We start from the raw sequence: 23,100 nt of genomic DNA on the forward strand, positions 1-23,100 counted from the left end.
CCAGACCTCTGGGTTAATGTTTTTGGTTTCTATTGATTATTCTTATGTTGTTCCAATTTTAACAAATGAAGATTTTCAACTGGAAAATTTAATTCATCAAGATCTAAAATGTGTTGTTTCAGTGTTCCCTTTATTTATATATTTATTTATTTTAGCAGTGTTTTTTTTTTCCTGCACAAGAATCTTGTAGCCAAATTGCAGTGCCAGTTCTTATACAAATTTGAGACAAGTTGCAAGCAGCGAAGGCCGCATCGCAATTACAGCTGAACACTGAGTGACTGAGCCGCCTTACCAGTGCTGTGGTTGGCACTTTAGAGAGATTTAATTGAAAATGTATTTAAAATCTGTTTTTTTTTTTTTTGTTTGTTTTAACAACAAAACTAAGAAGACCATGAGTAAAATATTAATATTTTGATAATTCAGGCATTAATACTCAGAAAAGTAGTAGCTAATCAGTCATACACAGTAATTAGAAAATTACTTTTCCCCATTTTTGGACAAGTTTGTGCTTTAAAAACATTTTGGTTTAATTGGGAACATTATATTTATTCAACAGAAACACATTTAGTCTGATAATTGTTCATAGGTTTCAGGGTGAAACTGACAGTATTTTATTAAAAGTGAAACTCATGTACTGCTCGGTCCCCATATATGGTCACCAATGAGGGAATTAATCAGTTTTTACAAATTCCTAAAAAGTTTACTTTTAGTGATGAAACGTTTGCAGAAGGCTTTGATGATATGGAAATGATGTTACGCATCATAAGCTTGTGTTTAAATGTTGAATAGTCTTTTAAGTGCAAATATGGGATTAAGTCAGCGTGAGGATTTTTGACATCAGCCCAGCAGTCATATTTGTCATCTTTTTTCTGCAACAATCTCATGTTGTTTGCATGAGCTGGATTTGTTTCTGCAATATGAACCTTTGTGTTTGATGCCAATGAATGCCATTTGAACATGCTTTAGAGAGAGCACAATGATAGTGTGTGTGTTAAAATGTTTGTGTGGTGATTTTTGGACAGAACATCAAAAACACAGCAGAGCTAGAAGACAGCTTGTTCTCTTTGCATCATATCTCACACAAACATGCACACTCCGTGTCTATACGCGCACAAACCCCACAGCACACACAAAAATGCAATCTCACAAACGCAGCAAATCATTCATCTATCTTTTATGTTGGGAAGCACAAAACTTCGGCATTCCTTTGTAAATTGCTGCTAATGTGTGCGAGAGGAAAAAGCAGGCCGAGCACATGGAGTATACAAAAGTAAAACGAGGGGGCGAGTGGAAATAAATTAGAGGGAAATGTACAGAAAAAGATTGGCAGAGAGGAAAAGAAGAAGCCACAGAGGTCAGATATTGCTCTGTCTTGGGGTCATATTTAAACCCTTGCAGAATATTCTTTTTTTTTTCTTCTTAGTACTTCCCTGCTCTCTCGTCAATGTTTCTCTCATATCCATGCACTCCATATTTTCTCTCCTTTTTTCCCTCCATTTTTCATGTCTGTCTAACCATCATTATTCATCCACAGAGTTCCATTAAGAGAGAACTGGCCTAAACTGGTTTCTATTATGTTGTCTGGGCTCATTTCCATTTACATTACAATTTAGGCATGCTGCAGATGCTCCCAGCTGGTCTAAAACCAATGCAATTTCCAGAATATAAGATGGACTAAATTTGTTGTGTGTTTTGCTTTTGTGCTGTTTTTCAAACTAATACTATGCAGAGAGATGATTTAGTGATGAAGGGTAGGGTGGCAACGGTCCTTTTCATTGATTCTTTGCACAGTTTGCTTGAAACCGCTATTGAATCATTTTCATTTTAAGTATTTTTTTTTATCCTTCTTAGCTCAGTTTATATTTTCCCACATTTTTTTCTTTTAAATAATGCAGACATTTGGAAGAAAGTTAAATCATGGTATAAATATGACAGGGTGATCTCTCAGTTTGAAGATCTGTGGTTTAATGTGCCGCACAACCCCCGGTACATATGATGAATATGGAAATCAGTTTGCTTCTTCGTATTTCATCGGAATATTTGAAACATGTCAATTTTGTGTTGATGGGTTTTACAGATAAAGAAATTACAAATGGCTAAGTATCATGTAAACAGTATAAGCAGTAAGGTTATTCACCAACAACTTGCCTGTAAAATCTTGCTAAACTATGTAAAATATCCTGACTAAATGCAAATACATATACCAAAGCAAGATGGACAATAATACATTTTTTCTGCTATTTTTTTTCAGTGAGTCAAAGTGGTCTGGCTGGAGATGTCTGCCCAGATCCTGGAGTCCCTGAAAATGGCAAGAGAATGGGCTCTGCTTTTCAGTAAGTCTGTGTTTTTTGTTTCTCTGACTCATCTTTCCCATTCAGCTCTCCGGAATTTTGCTTTGATTGCTTATTTGTTAGCTTATGTATGCTAACCTGGCATTACACACCAGATCAATGAAGTGAAGAAAAAAAAGAATACCCACTCAGTGTATTTCCAGATTGCTGTGTTTAAATTCATATGTTTGAGCAGTAGCGGGCCGTGCAATTGATACCTTGGCCTTCAGTGGGGATTTACCTAACTTAATCTTCACTTAATACAACCATTGTAAAAAATATCATTACAATACAAAAAATGCAGCATAATAAGCATGGCATGACAGAGGGGGAGGCATTTGGCATATTGAGGGTAAATGCCCTTATCAGTAAAGCGAAAAAAAAAAGACAGCTCTACGGTGGCCCTGAAGTTTCACAGCAAAACAAAAGTGTCACAGGGTTCTCTCTGCTGTTCCCAATGACGATGGCGACGTCATGGTTTTGTTTGAGGAAATTTATTACCAACTCTTCCCAAGTGCAATGATAAGTACAGTGGTCCCGTGTAATATGTACAATATCCACAATATTTACAATATATACAATATTTACAAGGGTTCTCACTATACACTCAATACACTCCAGCTCTACAACTTAATCCAACCTACTCCCACCCCGAGCAAGTCAGAATGCCCTCCTTTTAACCCTGAAGCTCCTCCCACCACAGGAAACTTCCCCTTAACAGAGAAAAGAAGTTTTTTCTTAAATAACAGTTGTTCTGTATCACAACTAGCCATACTAACCTAATTTCAGAACGGATATGCAAACAAACACCAAAAGATTGCAATAATCAACATCAACAAGCCACAACAATTCAATTCACCTAGTTTTATTTGTATAGCACACGTGTTGTGTGTCGTGTTGTTTTGTCTTTTGCCTTATTGTGTTGTTTTGTGGCTTTTGTTTTGCTATGACACTTCAGGGCCACTGTATAACTCCAAACCTCTGCACTACAACCACAAATGCACCATGTGCGTCATCTAGAGCAGAATTTATTTGTATCTAGTAACATAAAAACATGAAAGGAAAGAGTAGAATTATGTTCCTTATCACATTCTTATATCTTAATTTGTTCTCTTGCAGTGATGACAATTCCAAAGATCCCCCTTTTTTTTTCCTATTCTGGATCATTGTATCCAGATTTAATCTTTATGTTGTGTAAAACCTTTTGGGAACTTCTCTATTTTTTGACCAAGCATCCTGATCATTTGTTGTAGAGATGTTTGCTTATATACCATAAATAGCCGTATCTCACAGTCATGAAGAATTTGTAAAAATAAGTCCTGGAAAAAGCTGGTGATCCAGATCACACATAAAATTTAATACTTCTTAAGTTCGATCAAGACCTGTTCTCAGGTAAAAAAAAAAAAAAAAAAAGAAGAAGAAAAGAAAGAAAACTTGTCAAGTACTTTTGCATGAAGTTGCTAACAGACAGAAAGACACACAAACAAATAAACACCAGCAAAGAATAACCTTGGCCACCTCCTTGGCAGAGGTTATTAGATAAAATACATCACACTCACCTGAGATGTATATAAAGAAATTCCATCTTTTGAAGTTTTTTCTTGAAGGCTAAAATGTTTCTGTCTTAGAGGAGATCTCTGTGTTTCAGTTCCATCAGGAAGTTCTTTTCTGTAGCCATGGAGGCCAAGTCTGTGAGTCGTCACTGTCCAGTGGAATTCCTGGCATGCATTTTAAATCTCTCGAGGGCATAGCGTGTTGCTTGACAGTGACAGTGGATATAGGGGTAGTCACAGTATGACATGCCAATCTGCACAGTTGTAGCATGTTCTCACTCACATTTCTTTAGGTGGAGGAAATTGAGGAAATCAGTGGGATATTTTCCTTCAAAGTCTGTCATAGCAGACATCACAGTCAACTCTTTATGTAAATGGACTGATCATATACTGTAGTGATCCTTGGCCCTCTTGGCCACTCTGGACAAAACTGTATGCAGGACCTTTTCCAGTATGCCTGAAACTGAAACATTATGCGTTTGTGAGCTTGAAATCTATTCTGTATTTGGCAAAAATTGTTGTCTAGAACACTTTTGTTGAGTTACTGGTAGTGTGTAATAAAGGTCCTTGCTGTTTGCTTTGGGCACCTGAGATGCACACAATGCTACAGCAAACCAGCCCCTCTCTCACTCAGTGGTGTCCCAAAGTTTTTGTCCAAACATAAGAGCTTTACGTCCAGTGATTTGTTCTGTAGTGTTCTAAAGCACGCATCAGACATGCATTAAGTTCATCAGCACACAGTGTCATTGTCATATTTGTCATGATGTTCCAGTATGTGACAAACAAACTCTTAAAAACCGTACTAACCAATCTTGGGGTGCACTCTCAAAGACTTGGTGCCAAACAAAGAACACGCTGCTGGAAAATATCCTGCAGTAGATGTGTGCGTTTCAGAGATCTAGAGAAAAATGCAGCGAGCTCATTGAGAAGGGCAAAAAGATCTCTTTACATTATATTCTTTAACCCATGAGAACTGTTTTGTCAGCACCAAATTCAATGTGCATATATGTGTATAAATAGACCATATAATGGATCCAGGCATTTATATTTCTCAAAGAAATGGACGATAAGTTCAGCTTGCATGTTGTAACACCTTTATACGTGCCATACTGCTCCTTTACACCTGCCTGCATTACAAAGTGCAGTACCAGGATGAGCTGCAGATCTTCATTTCTGTTGTCTCATCCAGCATAACAGCGGCAATAAAACTCCTTTTTTATATCTTCTCTCATCATGTCACTAATAGCATTAATCAGATGAAATCTCTCAAAACACTTTTAGTGGGTAGATGGTGATGCAAGTTTACATTGTTTTAACTGGAGAAGAAAGAAACTCCATATATTTCAGTCTATTTGTGAATTCAGCAATTTCTTTGTGCCCTCTGAATGAAAGTTCCTGTTACCCAAAAGTATCACTCAATCGATCCGTTTTTTTTTTCTGTATGTCCCTGTTTCCTTCTTGCTTTCATCATGAAGCTCTGTTTCTTTGCACACTTGCACTCAACCCAGGCTCCTTAAAAGCACCGCAGGCTGCAAGTGCCCCACCTTGGCTTGTTGTCGCCCCGCTGCCTTCGTAAGCCAGCTTAAGTTTGCAAACCTTTGTGACTCCAAACAACAAATCAGTCACTTGCAAACAGCGGGCATTCTCAGCAGTATAATGTGCAAAGCTCTTCAGAGGTGGTAACCAGTGTTGCAGCTTGTAGACACTGGTCTGGAAGTGGCGAACTAGCTTCAGGGTTGGATAACCAGCCCTTCGTGATTTCTAGCTTTTAAGGAAAGATCTGCCTCGACAGTGGATTATTTATACACTACCAGTCAAAAGTTTGGACACACTTTCCCATTGGATTTAATGGGAAAGTGCGTTTCTCCTCCACCAGCCATTGTGGCTCTAAAACCTGCTAACTTAAATTGATATGAATTGGTCTGTGTTGATTTGACAGGTTAAAGAAAAAGTTTCATTACTAATTGTGTTTAAGTTATGGCCAATTATTGGCCAACACTACTGATTCTGCATGCCCTGGACAGATTAAATCCAAATCAAATCAAACTTTATTCACAACACAATTCCAATACAAAAGCATCTGAACGTGCTTTACACAATAAAAACTAATTATAAATATATGTGTCACCTTCAGACATGCCAGTAGTGTTCAGTCAGCGTAGACAGGGTAACAGTCCGTACCCAAAGCAGAAAAACAAAATGTAAGAATAAATAATTAAAATAGTTTAGATATATTTTCACTTTCTTTTATAATTAAATTTTATATAGTCTTTCCAATGATAATTTCCTATGGCCTGCAGTACCTATCGATTTTAAACTGATGGCATTTATTGCTTTTCATAGTTCTATAAAAATGACTCAACAGCACCTCCCTCTGGCCAGGTAGAGAAGCTGCACAACGGACCATCATGCTGTACGGTCGAGGCCGTAGACAAGGTCCTGCTCTGCTTTTTCCTCTCATATTGTCACAATGTCGCAGTCTGTTTCCCCATCTAAAATCATATACATTAACTTTGCTGCACTATGCCCATGGTCTACATATGTTTACAGTGAATTAATTAATTGGCGTTTGGCTCTTAAAGTTGGTTGACGTGTTTATCAGAGGGATGAGCCGGCTAGAGCGGCTTAAACAACTTTTAAAGTCTTTTTTTTTGGGGGGGGGGACGTAAACATACACTTCTGGTTGTGAGGACATACAAAGTTAAATGGTCTGGGGACTGATACTGAATCATTTAGGTAGCTTTGCAATATTTTAATGGTGTCTTACAGTCTTGATTGTGTTACATTAAGCAGGCACTTAAATCATGTACATTTAAATGACCATTTGTGTGTCCGGTGCAGTTTGCAACTATCTGCCTATCTAACCCTAGAGCTCACGGCAAATACGTGACACATGAGAGTATAAAACATCAAAGTTACAAAATGCACACTTGATCATACTGTTTTTTTCTCATCCACATCATCACACTCACATCTACACAGCACACTTACACAGCTCCCCCACCTCGCACATGCATTAGCTCTAATGTCTAGTTTCTGTCAGATTGACATGGCGACACACATGGGGTAAACTCAGAGAGCAGAGAGAGGTTATGAAATGAAGTTGGGAATAAAATAATGCAATTTCAGGGATGAAATTAGAATTTAGATTGTAAATTTAGGTCAGTGTTTCTGGTGGTGTTTAGGCCAGCAGAGAAGGCTTTGCTGGCCCACAACTGGGTCTGAGTTTATATTGGCTGTGGTCCAGAAGACTTTTATGTAAAGCGCTTTGAATTGTCTTGTACATGAAATGTGCTATAAATAAACTTGCCTTGCCTTGGAGAAGTCCCAATAGGTAGATACTGTATCCCAATAGGAGCTGATTACACACTGGTACTATAAAAACATCATCTTTTTGCACAGTACAGCCATTTTTACTCTTAGTTCCACATTTTTCCTGCTTTGGCTTGTCTTTTTGACATATAGGAGTCACTTTTTTTCCAGTAAGATGTGGGGTTTAAACTTAGATATAATGTATCAAAAACAATGTAGATCTAAGCCTCTGTTTGTTTGTTTCCTAGTAGACATGATGACAATAAGACTGCAAAGCCCATTTTAGAGATATTCCTCCCATAACAACAGTAAAACGACAATTTTCATTTCTGTTCCACTAAGTTGAATATGAGGATCACTTTTAAAATTCCAGCAAGGCTGGAGAAGTTTTGTGGTCTATGTATCCTTATAAATTACCAATGTGAGTTAGGAACCTTTTGAAGCACATTTCTTGATGAGAACCACTTTATGTAACCAGCTTGAAAGACAAACTATGAAAAACTGGGACTGAGACACCGTCAGAGAAAAAAAATGATCAGGTACAATTTGACAAAACACACACACTTACATCCACGTGCACACAGAATAAAAACAGGTGTGGGCCGCTTGCTTCGGTCAGGGATGAATGATACATTTTCACTGCATGCACTCAAGTTACCTTTCCCCTTTTTTAATTTTAATTCTTTTTTATTTTTAAGAAGCCCGTCTGCTGATGCTCTGTTATCTCACCACAGTTGGGCTCTTTGCAACCGCGTGAGGTTTGAAACTACAGCAGGAGATTCAAAAGAGATTCTGTGTTTTCTTTTTTCACCGTCAGAGTTTACTCTTCACACAGGGCCAGCAGCTAATAAAAACAGATCACACCGTGGCGGTAGAGCAAGAATTTTGGTCTGAAATCAGAACATTAGAGGATCCTGCTGACACTGAGCTGACAGAGAATAACAATTTCCTTGTTGTTAAAGCTAATAAGATTAATACTATTACAAGCAGTAAGTTGATGATGCCCCAGTGTTCCTCTCCCTCTTTCCAGCAGAGTACAGAACATGTTACGTCCCCATAAAAAAGCACAATTACTATTCTTACTAATCACGTATGTGTGTGAGGGAGAAAACCAAGGCCCCTTTATTAAGGAACATATTGAAACACTTTGTCATTATCTTCTAGTGAGCCTAATAGATAGTAATTATACATCATTATCCATGTCTATTATTATCTTATTTGGCTATGAAATGTACATTACACACCTCCCACAGTGCTGTCCTCTGCAGATTATGAATGTGCATCACACTGGTGATGGGCTTCCATTATTCAGGTGGACAATATGGATTCCTTTGATTTGTCTTTTTAGATATGCCTCTTTATTATTCAAATATTCAATAGTAATGAAAACTGAATGAAGACACGCTGCCAGTGAATTATTCTTTTGATGATGGAATTTGCAGATGCTAAATTTACATGCAATGTTTAGCCCATTGTGTCATGATTTGGGTTTTTCCCTTTGCTTTGTTTTCAGGGTTCCTGTTTTATTTTGTAGTTTTCCTGTTTAGTTCCCTCGGTTCTTGTTTAGCTTCATTGATTTCCTGTTATTGAGTTCACCTGGTTTCATTTTGTTAATTACTTCACCTGTTTGGCTTTCCTGGGTATTTATACTACTCAGGTTCACTCCTTGTTGCTGGATCATTGTGTACCTCTGTTAGTTTGTCTTTTCTTAGTTTCCGGGGTTAAAAATAAATCAGTCTAGAACCTGCATCCCTGTTCCGTCTTCTCTGCGTTTGGGTCCACTCCCTCAACATCTCCACTGCCTGCCGTGACACATTGACCCCAACAGGCAAATAACACAATGTCACAAATTTTAATCTGTTGATAACTGGATATTCCATCGATTTCCCAGCTACTTGTTACTGCATGGAATTTAGTTAATATGTGCTGAACTGATCTTTCTATCTGTCTTTGTTTTAGTATGTTAAAAACCTTCACTATATCCATATCCCAGAAAAATAAAAAATAAAAAGAACATTGTTGAGAGTTTCTCCCTCACTTCAAAAATGTGTCCTCTTTTTGTTTTTCCCCTGCAACGGTCCCAGTTTGAACTCATTTTAAAATTGCTCCTTATTCAATCCAGAGCTTGGAAACGGGATATTATTCAGGGGGAAAAAAAGAAAATCAAATGCATCACTAGTCCATGTGTTCCCTACACCTGTGTGTCCGACAGCAAAAGCTCTCTACGAGACTGCAAAAACTACAGTAGGACATAATACAACAACTGTATTAGTTGTTTCTGCATAATTTAATTAAAATACTCTGCAAATCATTTGTGTTTCCTCCAAATAAAACGTTGTTTGGTTTAAATCATCAGAAAATGCTTTTTGCAAGTAAGTGGCGGTGCCATTTCCAGGAAACAATCTTAAAAAGTTTTCACAGCAGTTTTCTTATGAATATAAACATCCACATTTTACATATTTAATAGGAAGTTTTGTGTTTGTTTTTCAGGGTATTTTTTAACTGGCAATTCAATTTAACATGAGCAGTTATTTTTAAGATGCTTTAACTACACACCGATCCCTCTTTTAACACCACTTTGGTTTGTACAGGCTATTTTACTCAATTTTTTTTTTTTTTTTTTTCCTTTTTAGTTTTCAGCATCATTTGGTTTCACATTTACTGAATGCTGGGCGAGGAGTAATAAAGTAAGGGTATGAAGGCCCGTCAGGGACATGGTGCACTTTGTAAAATGGAGAGAAAATATAAAGAATTGGTAGGCATCAGAAAACTTGAAACCAATGATGAGTGAAGCCCCAAAATGCCAAGATGTTAGGCTATTGATGCAAGCTGTGAGAAAGCAACAGAGATCTGAAGATGTTCCTCAGTCTATTAGAGCGCAAATGGTAAGTAGGAGAAGTGTGTCATGATGCATCATATATAAAAAGACCTTGGAAGGAATTACTGTTCTTCAAAGTTATGAATATGTTATGTCTGAAGTGAGTGAAAGATGTATTCCTGATGGAGCTGTAGCCTGAAAACAAGTAATAAGTTGACAAACAAGTTTCCCATCAGTATAAATGAAATTGTATTTGGGGGTTTGCATTTTGCACATTGAAGTATCTCAAATTTAATTGTACATTTTGTAAAGATTGACTGGAACGCAATGTTACAATGAGACGCAAGGGACTCTCAATATACCCTCATAATAAAGTCTTGCTAAGGTGTGTTGGATTTTTCCACATTTTGAGTGTTTCTGTGTGTGGTTGTGTGAGTAACTATAAAATGGCTGCATATGAATGCAGAAATAAAAAAGAAAAATAAGTAGAAGCAAGTTTTGAATTACCAGACGTTATGTTATTTAAGTAAGCAGACGAACAAGAATAAGATCCCCAGCACAACAAGCATTTTCGCTGGAAGATGGGCAGAAATCCAGCAGAGATCTATGCAGAGCTCTGATCGTCTGCATTACTTCATTGTAAAAGCATACTTGGTAGTCTTAAATGAAAACTTTGTGAAAAAAAAACGTCTTGGGGATTCACAAAATTTCCTGAACTGGTTTTGAGAACACTAATAAAAACTTTTTATGTCTGATTAAGTGAATCCTTTAACTGCATTAAATTATTAAACTGCATGAGGATACTGGCAGAAGGTGCTTTTCACAGCAGAGACTGGACAGAAAGCTGAATAAGGATGAAATCCTTGAGCTAAATTTGCATCATTGTCCATCTGCTGCAGGTAAACTGTTCGTCTTCCAGCCCTGTAATGACTAGAAAAATACAGCAGATACAGAAAGGGAGAGACTTCCACACAAGTGTTTATGTTGAAATATCTGAGCTTCTCATCCATTCTGATTATAATCAAGAGAACCTTTAGGCTAAAATCTGTGTCTATGGAAATTTTTTCAAAACAGCTAAACCCTGCAATTGTTGTTGTATGAACTTTAACAAAGTCCTGAGGGACATATCTGAATTCTTTAAGATAAAATCTCCAACAGGTAAAGTTTGCAGAACCAAGAAGAGCCAGGACTACTTTTTACTTTACATTTATCACATTATTTTCTGAACCTGATTCTTTTCTTAGCAGCCCTGAAACAGAAACAGAAGAGGATCTTTTTAACTTCAGTATAAAATTCACTCATATAACAGGTAAAGAACACACCTCTGGGCTCTGGAGGACAGAACATCTGTGTTAGCCTGAGCTCTGATAACTGGGTGTGATTTACATTTATCTTCTTAGGCTGCAGCAAGCTGCACCATACAAGGGTTGGACCGACACACCAATTGTTATCGGCCAGTTATTGCTGATATTTCTGAGTTACATCTGTTTCTTTCTTATCTGTAACTCAATGTGCTCTGATTTCTAAAGCATTTAAAACAAATACAACAGGACGTAAACTGCTTAAATTTCCTGAATACTTTGTTCAAACAGAAAATAGAAATATACCCCACAGAAGACGCTGGATTACACTGATCCTGGGTTTGCTGCACTATTACATATTTACAAGCTCGAGCCATCTGGTAAAACTAAAATACTAAAACAGCCTTGCCATGCTGATAGTACCTCTGCAGCCTTAGGTCAAACTCCAGGGCAGCTTTCATGTCCCAGTTTCTCTCTCCAGGGTCCAGTCATGCAGGGGTTATACACAAAGTCTAGGAATGTTTCTCAAGCAAGATATTGGCCAGTCAACAGGAATGTGGTGGGCATGTGTTTTTTTTAAAAGATCTACCCCACGGCGGCTGTCATTGGAGTGGAATTGGAGATGCCATTTCATTTAACCAGGAGGATTGTGAAATAATAATCTCTTATTGCAACTCATCCACTTAGCATCAGGGCACCTTAATTGTCTAAATTGCTTGCTTATGGCTATTAAAGAGGCTTTAAAATGATGCCTCTTTTTTTCTCCTATTTCAATTTCTGAAACCTTTTTTTCAGATCAAAATAAAGAATATAATGACAATCATCTTTTAATCTCCAACTGTTTCATTTTTTCTTCCATTAACATCTATTATTGCACAAACTCTATAAATACAATTTTAGTGAAAGGTCATTATCTCTGTATGTATGAGATGACATGTACATCTGTAATCCACTAAATGAAAGTGCGCTTGCCTGCATGAGTGTAGGAGTTTCCTTTCCAGTGATCATTAGGAACTAAATACAAGCCTCAACAGAATTGTGTTGTGAAGCATTACAGGAAAAATGCTACATCGTTTTAGTGAAAAACAAGCATTTTCATTGCACAGCATGTTTGGTATGGCTTTAACATAATGTGCCATTGATCTTTTGATCCAAAGACAAGCACTAGATATTCAAAATAAGTGTTCTCTCATATATTTATGAGTGGCACAATGAAAGGTATTATTGGGTCAACAGTTCCATTAAAAATAGGAATGAGCCAAATCTCTATGACAAAGGCAGTAGCAGGGATGTTTGTGGAGGCTGCCCAACTTTACAAGGTTTCATCAACAGGGTGGTGTCATTTACCAAGTCATGCTGTATGATATGAATGTTTGACCAGGTGGTTGACTGTGGTGTGTGCCAGCAGGGAGGAGCCATTAAGCTTCACAGACAAGACAACATGCAGTCTTGTACTTAGATGGCTGAATGTCCCCATCACAGGTTAAACAGCAGGATGTTGGAGAGAAGTTGAAAACAAGAAAGATCAGAGCGAATAATGAGAGACAAAGTTAGATAGCATGATAAGTAAATGGGGTCAGAAAGAGCAAAAAAAAAAACAAAACAAAACAACGTGAGTGCTAAAAAAGACAAATTTAAAACTATCGTCTGTCTTGTGTTCATTTTGTGAGTTTATCAGAATTAGAATCAAACTCTGTATTTTAACTGTTTTTTTGTTTTTTTTTTCCTCCCTGTTTTGTCTCTCTGTATAGAATTGGCTCCAGTGTCCAGTTCAGTTGCGATGACAGCTATGTTCTGCATGGATCTAAAAGTATCACCTGCCAACGGGTCACTGACACACTGGCTGCCTGGAGTGACCACAGACCCATCTGCAGAAGTAAGTTTCCCCTCACCGTCTCTGAAATGGCTCTAATGTCCTCAGGCTTTTTATGTGTTGGCTATAGTTCAGTTTCTTTTTGGCCCATTTTAGCATCAACAGCAACTCAGGAAAACATCTTTCAAATTATATTTATTTTTTGTGAGAAACAAACGCAGCCAAAAAGCAGCTCACTGCATGTCAGAGCGTTGACAGAAGTCACATAGTATATTTTAACACCAGAGTTGGGTAAATGGAACAAGATGGTCAACACCTAAAAGGTCCAGTTTTGTATTATTTATATCAGAAAACTTTGTACTGACATGGAAAAAGATCATTTTGCTTTATGATTCTGACAAATGTCATTAAACTAGGTAAGGAATAATTTATTCTAATGCTCTAGATCATTTCTCTGGCCTTACCTGTCCCTCATTTTACCCAGTCCTAGCAGTAACAATCAGTTAAAACGTTACCCTTTACAAGTCACATAGACATAAGGGTTGTGTATATATATATATATATATATATATATATATATATATATATATATATATATATATATATATATATACACATATATATCATTTATGTCTCTTTCCATGGTTACTGATAGATACACTAATAAATAATTTTAAATAAAAGCTCCAGTTTTAGCACAGTTTTCACTTGGGAGCCATCTGTTGTAATTATGTAACAATGAACCTACAGTTGCATGCTCATCATAAAGGAATAATATGTAATATTAATATCGAAATATTAATTATGTTTCCTTATGGGGCACATTGCTCATGATGATAAATTGATATAATAAGGCTAATCGTGTCCTTTGTCCAGACTTCCAAATTTTTTACTTTGTCAATCGTTTCATTGGTTTAGTGAAGGGGTGTCCAGAGTCAGCCCTCAATGGCCGCTGTCGTACAAGTTCTCAATGTATCTGTGTTCCATCACGTCTTGCTTGGATTAAATGGATCCAGTAGCATATGAAGTTCTGCACAATGACAGATTATTTTTGGGTCAGGTGTGTTGGAGCAGGGATGCAAGGAAAACCTGCAGGACTGCAGGACACTCAAGGACTGGATCTGGGCACCTTCGTCTAGTGTTTTGGTTCAAACATATTTGTAAATGGAATTAAGAGGTTAAATCTATTTTCATTTAGTCAGAATTTGCTAAAAAAACAAAAAAAAACCAAAAACAATTGCTTCAAAGGATGCAAGATGCTTCACCATTAGAGGTTTATGATAGCACGATGTGTTCAGACCACCGTAACAAAAAACTATGTCACCGAGAGTGCTGATGTCAACAGCACTCAAAAGTGCAGATTTGAAAGTCTTTTCCAGTTTTTACTTGACATTGATACACCACATAAAAATAGGAGAATTTGACTGTACTAGTGTATTTATCCTGAGGTTAAAGTTGGATGTGAGAGGATATGGTCAAGGATTGCATTTTCCAAAACAGAGTGATGAGTGTGTTTGTAGTTTTTCTTGTATTTTTCAATTTGGTCTTAATTATTTTTGTGTATTTTTTTGCCCAATATTTTAGTAAATTTTCTTACAATACGGAAAAAAAAAAGATCAAATCATAAAACTGAGGTTGTTCTGAAATAAATGGATGCTAAACATGTATATGATAAACATATTTTTATATGCTATGCAAAGACAAAATCAAAGAATTCAAATATGGCCTGAACAGGCTCAGACTTATGAGATTTAAAGAACTAATGCAGGTCTAATGCGGCCCTGATCCAGATTTGTAATGCGTTTTAACTCAACCTACTGCGCCACATATTGTAAAAGCTACTTACTGGTGGTTATCTTAGATTGCTGGTTTATGAAAATGCCAACTTTCTACAGGCATACCACTATGACAGCATGAAAGGTGACATCACTTGGATTTACATTTTTATCATTTATTCATGTGTAAAATCCATGATTCACTTTCTGACTGTCTGAGTGGCAGGCCAATGATGCAGGAGCTCTCACTGCCCACTTGTTTACTGACAATACCCTGTTGGGTTTATTGCTCCACAATGAAAAGGCACACAGCCAGCATGCACAACCTATTGAGTGGATACACACTCACTAATCGCTTGCATTGAAAGCAAGGGAGAGACAATGTCACATGCCTAATATCTGCAGCAACATTGGCCTTGAACTCCGTGTGTGTGTGCGTGTTTGACGGACAGCTAGTCCCTTCGCTCGGACACTTACTGTAAGGACCCTGTCGCATCGTATTAGTGTATGTGTGTGTTGTTAAATGTATGTGGACTTGTGTCTGTGCTCTGGGTTCATGGCTTGCTGTGATGGTAGAAATATGCCAGAATTCACAATACTGACTGCTCCTACCACGTGTAAAATATTGAAAAGAAAACTGTAACTTTATCTTTTTCCAAAGGTTTTTATGTAAAATGATATTGTTCATATTACACACTTTTTTTTTGCTGATTGTTGATATTAAAACAAGAATTGAATTATTATTAAAATTAAGGCAAATGCCAAGAATTATTAGGTATTTTATTATGATTTAATAGAGTTCGTAATCTACTTCTCATGTCTTTTTTATTTTGTTGTTGTTTTCTAGGGCTCAATGCCTCATTTACATGACAACACTCGAGACAATAACATGATTGTTGAGCTTTATTCTCTGTAACATTGGTTTGGGTGGAAAAAACTGAAAAGATCTGATAACGGACTTAGAGTTTTGTAAAATGCAAGATGAACCCTGTCCAGTTCTTCCCCCCACCATTATATCAGACAGTGCCTTTATGGAGCGCAATGACATAAGTAATAACTTTTTCTTTTATATATGCATTAATGCCTTTAAAAAATTAACACATTCAGTTTTTCTGCTGATTGATCTCTTTGCATTATTTTAATTTTGACACAATTAATAAAATACTGAGTTAGTAAATATTGGCTTTAGGAACTTCTATACAACCAGTTGTCATGTCTTCAGAATGTAGTGCACCCAGTGGATGTGCGTTTTACTGCCCACTACAGGCCTGGCATGCACGATACATCGTTTTAAGTTAATAAAGTTAATAAAACATTACTTCAAGCTGATGTAAAGAAAACACCTTTTGAAAATGACTAAATTATTTCATGTGTATTTGTAAAAGAAACTGATTATTAAATAAATCAACCAATAGATACATTAATAACTGCATCGTAAAACATCTACAGCACATTTCTAATTGAACTGCAAGTGTTTTGCTCAACATCAGATTTCATATTCTGCCAATGCAGCAGTGAACAAAGCTATTAAAAGAAAAATGCTTGTAAGAGATTAATAATTTAGAAATATGGAAATCCTCAAACTTGGGAGTCTGAAAAAAGGAGAATATATGTAAGGTTGTGAATTTAGGAGATGACTTGTTATGATACAACATGTTGTTTGCATTGCAGAATTTGGAAACTGTACAATCTGTTGAAAGTTCATTTATCTTAAAATAACGCTCACCAAAATGTTTGGATGGAATAAATACAGATGGAGGGATAAAGAACGAGAGACTGAGAAATGGAAGAAACTAAATCAGCAAACAGTTACAAATTACGAAGGCAGAGGTTAAAAATGTCTGCAGTCGGCTCTAGCTCTGGTGTATTGTATTATCTGGTGTGATCACTCTTCTGGGACTCAAACCCACGAGCCTCTCATTCTCTGCTGAGACTTTACTGTTAATTAGAAGCTGGTTTCTGAGATGAATTGCCATGAATGTGTTTCTGTGTGTCCATGTAGCTGTGTGTATCACAGTGTGTTTCAGCTCTCTTTTCTAATTAACAGGCAGATCAGTCATCTGGGGTCCTCCTCTTGCTCTTTTTTTTCCTCGTATTTTCGATCACTTTTCTCACTCTCTCCCTTTTCCTTCTACTGCTTTTCTCCTTTTTTCAGCCTGTCTCACATTCACATCTTCTGCTTTCTCCAATCTCTCTTTTCATCTCTGTCTAAACTTGTGTGTTTGGACATATTGTTTAGCAAGTTGTTGGGAAAAAATTTCTCTAAAATGTTTTCATGCATTTGCTTTTTTTCCCCCTGATGGCTGCAACCACCTCCAGATAATATCATCATGCTCTAGAGGAAGGGATGATAACCTTAGGAGACACTGAAGGCAAGAAGTATTGTCTTTACGTACAGGATAAACCAATATGGCTGAAAGGAAGCTCAGAGGTATAAAGAGACTTACTGTTGACATTGTGGGTCCTACACTCTTGAGAAACACAAAGTAGAAGAACCTGGAAATAATAACAACAAATGCACACATGTTTGCAAGGACTTTTTTGCCATTAACTGCATGAACCAGTGTTGGTTCATGAAGTTGGTCAGTGTCTGCCATCTGGACAAAGAGGGAATGCATTAGGGGTGGGAAAATCTAATCAAAAAATTGAAAATCAGGATTTTTTGCCTCACAATTTTAAAATAAATTGTTTTTTTTTTTTTTTTTTTTTTTTTTTTTTTTTTTTTTAATTAATCAAATTTATCCACTATAAAATTTTGGTCATATTTATTGTTTTTAATTGATCTTTTTACTTGTATTCTTGGGCATTTTAGCAGCAGAATGATGGTCTGGCTACTGTGTTGTTTTTTCCTAATTGAAATCAAGAAAAATGACAAGCAAAAAAAAAGTTGTATACATTTTTTTTTTTTTTTTTTTTCACAAAAGTTCATACTCTATATTAAAATTTTACATTATTTTACAGTATTGGCTCATACTACACAACATTTTTTATGAGGTTTATGTCAGTACATCCAAATTGGGATCTGTGCATTTTGGAGGGTAGATAGGTGCCTTGAGCTCCTTGTAATGTCCAACAACATCTTCTGTCTTAGGTAAAGCCTGAGAGCATGAATTCTCCATTTTCTTTTTCTTTCATGAAAAGGAGAAAATGCAAAAAGTACAAGGAAACATACCAATAAACAATTTAGAAAATGGAAAAAAAAATATGTGATATGTTGAAGAAAATCTTTCACTATTAATGTTTAAGATCATATGACTTGTTTTGCTTTCTTGATCATTCAGATGACTTAAAAAAAAAACAATTATGGGTAAATAACAAAAATGACATGTCTAAAACCTGTTTCCTAATATTTGAATAACTTGTAGTAATTACACTATATCAATATTTTACTAAAATGAGCTGAATCTAAATCTTAGAGAATCACTCGGTTACAAAAATATTTTGGACTTTATTATTGAGCAAATAGAAAAGTGGCTGAATGAGTGTAAAATTCTCTGTTCGTCTCATGAAAAATGAACACAGAAAATAACAGTGTTTTAATAGAGGATAAAAATAGTTAAATGAGACCATTTCCCGTATGACCACCAAAATGAAGTTTGAGTGGTGCCGACCTGAAACATCTTTGTTCTGTTTTGTGTAGTTTCCTCTCTGACGTGTCTTTGTTCTTTTCGCGTTTTTTAATATAAGAAGCTTTCTTGCCATCAGCAGGACATGACTTTGATTGCCTTGTAAATCTTTATCCAAAGCCTTGTGTCATTCTGTCTCTGACATTTGCTGTTTTCTTTTATAGCTCGTACCTGTGGCAGTAACCTAAGGGGGCCCAGAGGGGTCATAACTTCTCCTAACTACCCTGTCCAATATGAGAACAATGCACATTGTGTGTGGGTCATAACTGCAATGGACTCTGGGAAGGTGAGCTCATTTTCTTTTTCTTTTACCTATTTTTTTTCCTGGTAAATATTAATTTAACAAGTATGTGACTTAATCATGAGACGGGATTGTTCCTACGAAGAATGAATGTGTACTGAACAATTGGTGGTTAAAAAAGAACAGTAAAAGAAGAAAACACCATCTAGACTCCAAAATCTGAAATATTTAGATATGTTTTATGTTTTTTATACAAAAATTGAAGCTTTCTTTTGTTCTTTCTTCCTTTCTCACAATCAGACACAATAAAAATCAAATAAAAAAAGTTGGATTTTCAAACTTTTGTTTTCTTCCCCAGACGAATTAGGATAGATGTAAAGCTGATAAAGCCTTTCAGCTCCACCATGTCTGGTCACGTGACAAAAGTTAATCGACATTTTTATTGAACTGCAGGCAAAAGTAGAAAAACAGCCCACAGTAAGTAAAAAATGTATCAGGAACAAAGTACCTTGAAACAGCTTGAGGTTCAGAGGGCTAAAAGGCTCTTAGCCCGACAAGAAATTATAAGTCACCACACACATTCTCATATGGATAACACTTACAAACTAGAACTGGACTTGGATTCCTTCTTGTTTCACATTTTTTGATTAAATTCCTCTTTTTTTGTGGAATCGGTGGTCAGTGTGCCCACCCAACTGTGTGAAGGCAACTTTTGTTGTTGAGCCGTCGTTGTATGAATTATTCATACACCTAATGTACAACATCCTCACTCTATCCACAGTTCCTTTTGTTAAATTCTCTACTCATTTCAGCTCTTCCTATATGTCCTCCTCTCTTTCTGTAGTCTTTCCCCTCCTCTCTCTTCTTCCCTCTCCCCGTCTGCTTCTCTCTCATTTTCCCCCAACATCCAAGAGTTCTTTATTTGCTGCTCCTCTCGCCTCGCTTCTCATCCTCATCTCTGCTCTGCACTGCTCCTTTCCAATCCTCTTTCTTCCTCTGTCATCTGCTTTCCTCCTTTCACTTTGATTTGTCTAAAATGTTAAGTTTGAAGAGAGTAGAGAGTTGGGAAGGCAAAATGGAGAGCAGGATGGCAGTGTGCTCATTGAAAACTACAGAGAAAAGGTGGGAAAGAAAAATGGGCCTAAATATTCAGCTAGCTACTTCACAACTGAAAAGCAAGCATGGTAAAGGAAGAAAAAGGGAGAAGGACTGAAGGTCCAAGCAGGTACTTGACATGTGACCCTGAAGATTTCTCAAAAGATAGATAGAAAGAGAGCCTGATCACATCTGAGCTCTGAAAGACTTGGATTGAGAAATGGGGAGATATAATTGAGGAGGGAGAACAGAAAATATAAAAGGAGACAGAGGAGAGAGAAATTGACTTTTTGTTCTCCCCTGTATGTCTTCCTGACCTTGGTAGAGAGAAATGGCATTTCATATGGTGGCCGAGAGCTTGTGTGAGGCCATGACGTAGTGTCAGTACATTACTGTGTAGATTTATACCACCTGCGTAGCTTTGAGGCTCCATCAGAATCTCCAATCTTTTTCATACCATCATTACAGTCATTATTTCTCTGTATCTTAAGACATTTCTTTGTAAGCAACATCAGACTATACTTACTCTAAGAGTCTTCCTAGAAATCACAAGTAACTAAAAAATGATTGAGTTGATGAGACGGCGTTTATAGTTCTGTCATGAAAAATATTTATACATGACTGATGGAAAGTCCTTGCTTGAGACTGAAGTCGAGCAAATTTCCTTTTTCTGAAAAAATCTCAGGGCATTGAGTAACAGCTGGGACGCTTTTACTGTGATCTATACAACATTTATGTTATGTGAGTTATGTGAGTACGTGTACCTGTTTAATAAGAATAAGGTTTGAGAGCACTGAGGGTGCTATGAGAATCTTTAATAGTTATTACAGCTGTGAACATATATCTATCTAAAACTTCACTATCTACAAAGACAAAGCCCATAGAGTGATACACACAGGATAAACACAGTTATGCAGAATGTTATGCAGTGCTCTTGTTAGGATAGATCTTTCCAACAATGTTTTCCTTGCTTTAATGATAAAAACCCAAGCTAGGACGTACTTTACAGTCTTGGTTTTAAGCTACACTTCAACGTTTAATTAATCCATATGCACAACATTTGAAAAAGTGACACAGCTGTGGAATAGCTGGCATCTCTGGCTACCAAATAAACTGGCTTTTTGTATTTTGTATTTTTCTTCTGAGCCATGTCTGACACGAGCTGGTTGTCCTTTGGCAAGATTAAACTTGGCATGTCATTAAACATAGCACACTCTGAAGGTAATAGGGATAAGGGTGACGTTGAGCTGGAGGACCCATGGTCAAGTCCCCAGTCTGATAAAGGTGAACCACTTTGGGCCTCATAGCAAGTCTCTTAATCTCTGTTTGCTCCGCTGGCACTGTAACATGGTCACCAAAGCTCCCAGTTTAACTAGGATGGGTGACATTTATTTTATTCTATTCTATCTATCAAACATTTTTTTTTTTTTTTTTTTGGCTTACTATATCTTGTTATTTGTTATTTACTTATCTGATGCTGACCAGAAAGCTTCAGATATTAAGGTAAGGAATAAAACGTAGATTCAGTTGAGACAGAGCAGTTTCTAAGCAAACCTGTCTTTTTCCAGCTCCCTCTTTGTCTCCTCTGCTCTTCTTCTTTACTCTCACACTTTCACTGCCCCTGACTGACTATTATTCCAGATGGTTTCTTTGATCAATAATGTGTTATTGTACACAAAAAGGCTTTTTACTGAAGTGTGGAATCTTTCTTTTTCATCTTCATGCAGTTTCACTTGCACAAGTTTAAATGGCCAATAAGTAATACTGGATGGTGTGTGTCACCTTGTTAAGTTTGAGTAAGAGCAGCACAATCAATAAAGTTTGTTATGATCTGTCAGACTCTTTTGGTGAAATACTTTACCAGTGCTTCTTTTTGTGTTTGCTTGCTTGTGTTATAATGTGCGTACATGTAGTTTTGTGACGGCGTTGACTGTGTGTTTTCTCTGCCAGCTTAATTGCCAACTGCCAGAGTGTTTATTGTTGTAGAGTGAACTGTCAACTCTCAGGTTATAGTGAGGAAAGACTTGGGTGGACAGCCGAGAAAGGACTTGACAGCGTGTGCGTATTTGCGTGTTATTGTGTGTGTCAGTCATTTGATTTGTCAGTATGAAGCAGATAATTATTTTGTTCAAATATAAACCATTCCTGCCGGCTCACACACATACAGCCTGAAACGCATCACCACACATGCCCATTAAGCCTCTAATCATTGCTGTCTTTTTCCTGATGAATACAAATTAGCCGTGTGCAGAAGTGTGTATTTGTGTGTGTGGATTTTAGATATTGGATCATTTTCATGCCAGGATCATCATCATCCCTTTAGTGCTGGCAGGACACATTCTGTGACGTTCTTTCAGATTCTCTTAAATTTAACTTGTCGCAGGAATTGAAGCCAATAAAGTCCAATAATGGCAGGAGGCAGAATATGTTAATGTCCGATCTAATTCTGTAGCAGCACATTGTTTTGGAGATTACCCCAAGCTGTTTCATGACAAAAAATATGATCTTCCAAACCCAGAGCTTTATCAAAATAATGCACCAGAAAAAGCAAGGTTCATTTCCCAACCAACTGTTTAGCCTCAGTGTTGTAGAGGAAAATGAGTTTAAATGAAGACTAGGTGTCATTACACGATTTGTTTATTGGAATATTTATTTTTGTTACTTAATATCCTTTGAATTGATTGAGAAATATCTATTTTTCATAAATTCTCTATCTAAGCGCAAAAGATTTTGTTCTCAAGCTTTGTCCTCAATAAGGTAGGATGGTGATTTTCATACTAATTTATATTCTAACTTGAATGAAATCCATTTTTCTGAGCACAACTCATCATTTCATCATAGTCTCAGCCAGGATTTTAGTACTATATCCTTTCAAATGAAAATAATTAACTTTTTAACTCTCTCTTTATCTCATAATGTCAGCTGTGCTGTTTTTAATTTTATTTTATACTTTAGAGATTATGTTTTAAAGTGATGCATGCAGGTCCCTCAGTTACATACTGCACACTCAGACAAGTTGGTTGAATAAATTACAGCAGTATTTGCATTTTCTGCACACTCTTTGCCATTCTGTAATGAATGGTAAATGTTGTTAACTTAGATAAGTGTAATTTTAACCTTTTGATGCATTGTGTCAACTACAGTGGACACCTATTTAAAGGCTGTTTTCTATTATATTCATAAATGATTACATGAGAGTCACCTAATGCACTTCCACTGACTGAAGAATAAACAAA

At 36.7% G+C, this 23,100-nt stretch overlaps 1 protein-coding gene across 1 annotated transcript in view; it reads left to right on the forward strand.

Moving 5' to 3' along the window:
* Window positions 1-23,100, forward strand: part of LOC306760319 (CUB and sushi domain-containing protein 1-like) — a gene marked incomplete at both ends in the record, with an annotated part of 457,273 nt that overhangs the window by 278,398 nt on the left and 155,775 nt on the right. Inside the window, 3 exons of the mRNA XM_079246123.1 lie at window positions 2,252-2,333; window positions 13,066-13,190; window positions 18,693-18,814. Of these exons, the coding sequence (XP_079102249.1) occupies window positions 2,252-2,333; window positions 13,066-13,190; window positions 18,693-18,814 (329 nt within the window). The remainder of the gene's footprint in view (window positions 1-2,251; window positions 2,334-13,065; window positions 13,191-18,692; window positions 18,815-23,100) is intronic.

The sequence above is a fragment of the Telmatherina bonti genome, assembly GCF_933228915.1.
Source record: "Telmatherina bonti genome assembly, chromosome: 1".
Classification (NCBI taxonomy): domain Eukaryota; kingdom Metazoa; phylum Chordata; class Actinopteri; order Atheriniformes; family Telmatherinidae; genus Telmatherina; species Telmatherina bonti.